Genomic DNA, 2,986 nt, shown 5'->3' with positions numbered 1-2,986 from the left:
TTCATAATCTTAGATACTTCATTTACCTGGTATTATTTAATTTGTTTGTAGATACTGTAGATACTGTAGATACTTCATACTTCATACTTCATAATCTATTTTACATTTACTGTAGATACTTCATAATCTATTTTACATTTACCTGGTATCATTTTACATTTACTGTAGATACTGTAGATACTTCATACTTCATAATCTATTTTACATTATTTACCTGGTATCATTTTACATTTACTGTAGATATTGTAGATACTTCATACTTCATAATCTATTTGTTGATCAATGGAGTAGGTTTGGTAACTTGGTATTATTTAATTTGTTTGTCTTTACATAGGTGATATAAGATATGGAAATACAATGTAATGATTCCAATACAATCAGTCCTACTGATAGTCATCCAGTAATGAATGAGTCTATTTCACAAAGTAAACCAATTGGATCATCACCTGCGATTAATTCAGCGACTGAAAATGAAACGTAAACTAATCATGTCTCTGATAATGATGAAATTGAGTCGGGGGGGTAGAAAGAGGAAAACACGATCAATAGTATGGAACCACTTTAAGAAGATTAAAGTGGATGGTAGTGATAAAGTAGAGTGTAACTATTGCAAAAAGAAATTGGGAGCGAACTCGAAAAATGGTACAAGGCATTTACATGACCATTTCAAGTCTTGTGCAAGACGACCTGTTCGAGATATACGCCAACATATCTTAGTAGGGGAGCAAACTAAGGTTGATGGTACTTCATCTTATGTTTCTAATTATACTTTTAATGTGGATAAATCAAGAAGAAATCTCACGGAGATGATAATCATACACGAGTATCCACTTTCAATAGTAGAACATCATGGGTTCCGAAAGTTTGTGGGGGGTCTTCAGCCTTTGTTTAARGTTCCGTCTCGAAACACCATCAAAAGTGACATACTAAAGATTTATGATTTTGAAAGACAAAAGACATTGAAGATGTTAGAGAAGAACACTAGTAGGATARCAATTACGAYTGATATRTGGACGGCTAACAATCAAAAAAAGGGATTTATGGCGGTCACTGCTCACTTTGTTGATCAAAATTGGAATATGCAAAGTCGGATCATGAGGTTTATCTATGTGCCTTGTCCACATACATCTGAAGTTCTTGCGGATGTACTTTATGATTGTTTATTGGATTGGAATCTTGATAGAAAATTGTCTACACTAACTGTTGATAATTGCACCACAAATGATGCAATAATCAACATATTGTTGGACAAGCTTCCTATGAGTTCACTTATGATGGGTGGGAGGTTGTTCCACATGCGATGTTGTGCACACGTTCTCAATTTGATAGTTCAAGATGGATTGGTTGTTCTTGGCGACGGGATTGAAAGGATCAGAGATAGTGTGGCCTTTTGGACTGCATCGCCAAAAAGAGATCAAAAGTTTGAGGAAACAGCTCGCCAATTGGGAATATCATCCACCAAGAAATTGGCACTTGATTGCAGGACTCGATGGAACTCTACTTACTTGATGATTAGTGTTGCTATAGTTTACAAAGACGTATTTCAACGCTTACATCAACGAGAGTCTCAATATAAAAGTTTGCCAACGCAGCAGGATTGGGAGTTTGCTAAAGAGATTTGTGATAGATTGCAATTATTTTATGAGGTAATTCTAATTTTTACTTAAACTTTACTTTTGTTTTGTTGATATGAGGTAACTTTAGTTTTTTGTTTTTTTGGCACTCTTAGGTAACAGTAATGTTTCCTGGTTCAAAGTATCCCACTACAAATGTATTTTTTCCATCGATATGTGAAATTAGGTATTCTTTGGTCGATTGGGCATGTTCTCCTAGTGAAGTTATTAGAACATGTCTAAGAAGATGCTTTTGAAGTTTGATAAGTATTGGTCTGTTATACATGGGATTATGGGAATGGCAGCGGTTTTAGATCCTCGGTATAAATTGAAGTTTGTGGAGTTACTTTTTCCCGTGTTGTACGGACAAGACAAATCCGCGATTGAACTTGAAAAGCTTAAGGAATTGGTCTACACTTTATTTCAAGAATATGAGTTTAGTGATCCTGGCGTAAGAAACAACATCGAAGGTGTTAGTGGTTCGTTTTCTTTAAGTTCAGGGTCTTCAGCAAGTCATCGGGTTGAATTTAAAAAACTATTATCAAATATTGCTTCACTTGCCAACCAACATGATGCTTCTGGTATTACAACAGAATTGGATAATTATTTGAAAGAGAAACTTTTGCCTAAAGACATGGAACTTGATTTGCTACTTTGGTGGAAGACAAATGGGTTTAAATACCCAACACTTCAAAGGATGGCTAGAGACATATTAGTCGTTCCTATTTCGACTGTCGCCTCGGAATCTGCATTTAGTACCGGTGGAAGATTGGTAACTCCACATCGTAGTCGACTTCATCCAAAAACATTGGAGACTCTAATGTGTGCTCAAAGTTGGCTATTGAATGAAATACGAGGTAATCTTATATTTGTTTTTAGTTGTGAATTCTTTTTAGTTATATATTTAATATTTCAATCGTTTTATTTATTTATACTACATTGTGTTCTTTATAGAAACTTGTTCTGATGAGACCGAAGCATATTGCCGTACGATTGAGTATGATTATGACGTGGAAGAGGTAACTACAATTATAATACTATGGACAATGATTATGGTATATTTATTTATTTAGTCTTTTAAATACATTTTATTTTATAGGAAGCTAAGGGAAGTGAAAGCTTGGGTTGACGAGTTTGGCATTTTGGGAGTTTCAAGTTAGTAATCTAGCAAATTTATGTATTTGTCCTTCGAGTTAGTTGGATTATGTCTAAACTTTGGTTTATTTTGGGATTGTAATTTAAGACGTTTTTTTTATCGATCATGGGTTGATCATGTACTCGATATGATGTACATTGTCTTTTTCTCAAGGTTTATTTGATTATGTTTTTGTTCGATAATGGGTTGTCCAAGAAACAGCCAAATAGGTGTATTT

General features: G+C 34.3%; 1 protein-coding gene across 1 annotated transcript; it reads left to right on the top strand.

Moving 5' to 3' along the window:
• Positions 1–488: 488 nt before the first annotated feature.
• LOC112520032 (zinc finger BED domain-containing protein RICESLEEPER 2-like) lies at positions 489–2,742 on the top strand. The gene is made up of 6 exons (XM_025128336.1): positions 489–642; positions 697–1,646; positions 1,730–1,823; positions 1,919–2,470; positions 2,568–2,632; positions 2,713–2,742. Exons 1-6 carry the CDS (start codon positions 489–491, stop codon positions 2,740–2,742), a joined length of 1,845 nt encoding a protein of 614 aa, XP_024984104.1.
• Positions 2,743–2,986: the final 244 nt, after the last annotated feature.

The sequence above is a fragment of the Cynara cardunculus genome, assembly GCF_001531365.2.
Source record: "Cynara cardunculus var. scolymus isolate 2C chromosome LG 10, CcrdV1, whole genome shotgun sequence".
Taxonomy (NCBI): domain Eukaryota; kingdom Viridiplantae; phylum Streptophyta; class Magnoliopsida; order Asterales; family Asteraceae; genus Cynara; species Cynara cardunculus.
This window is presented reverse-complemented; position numbering and strand designations above follow the sequence as displayed.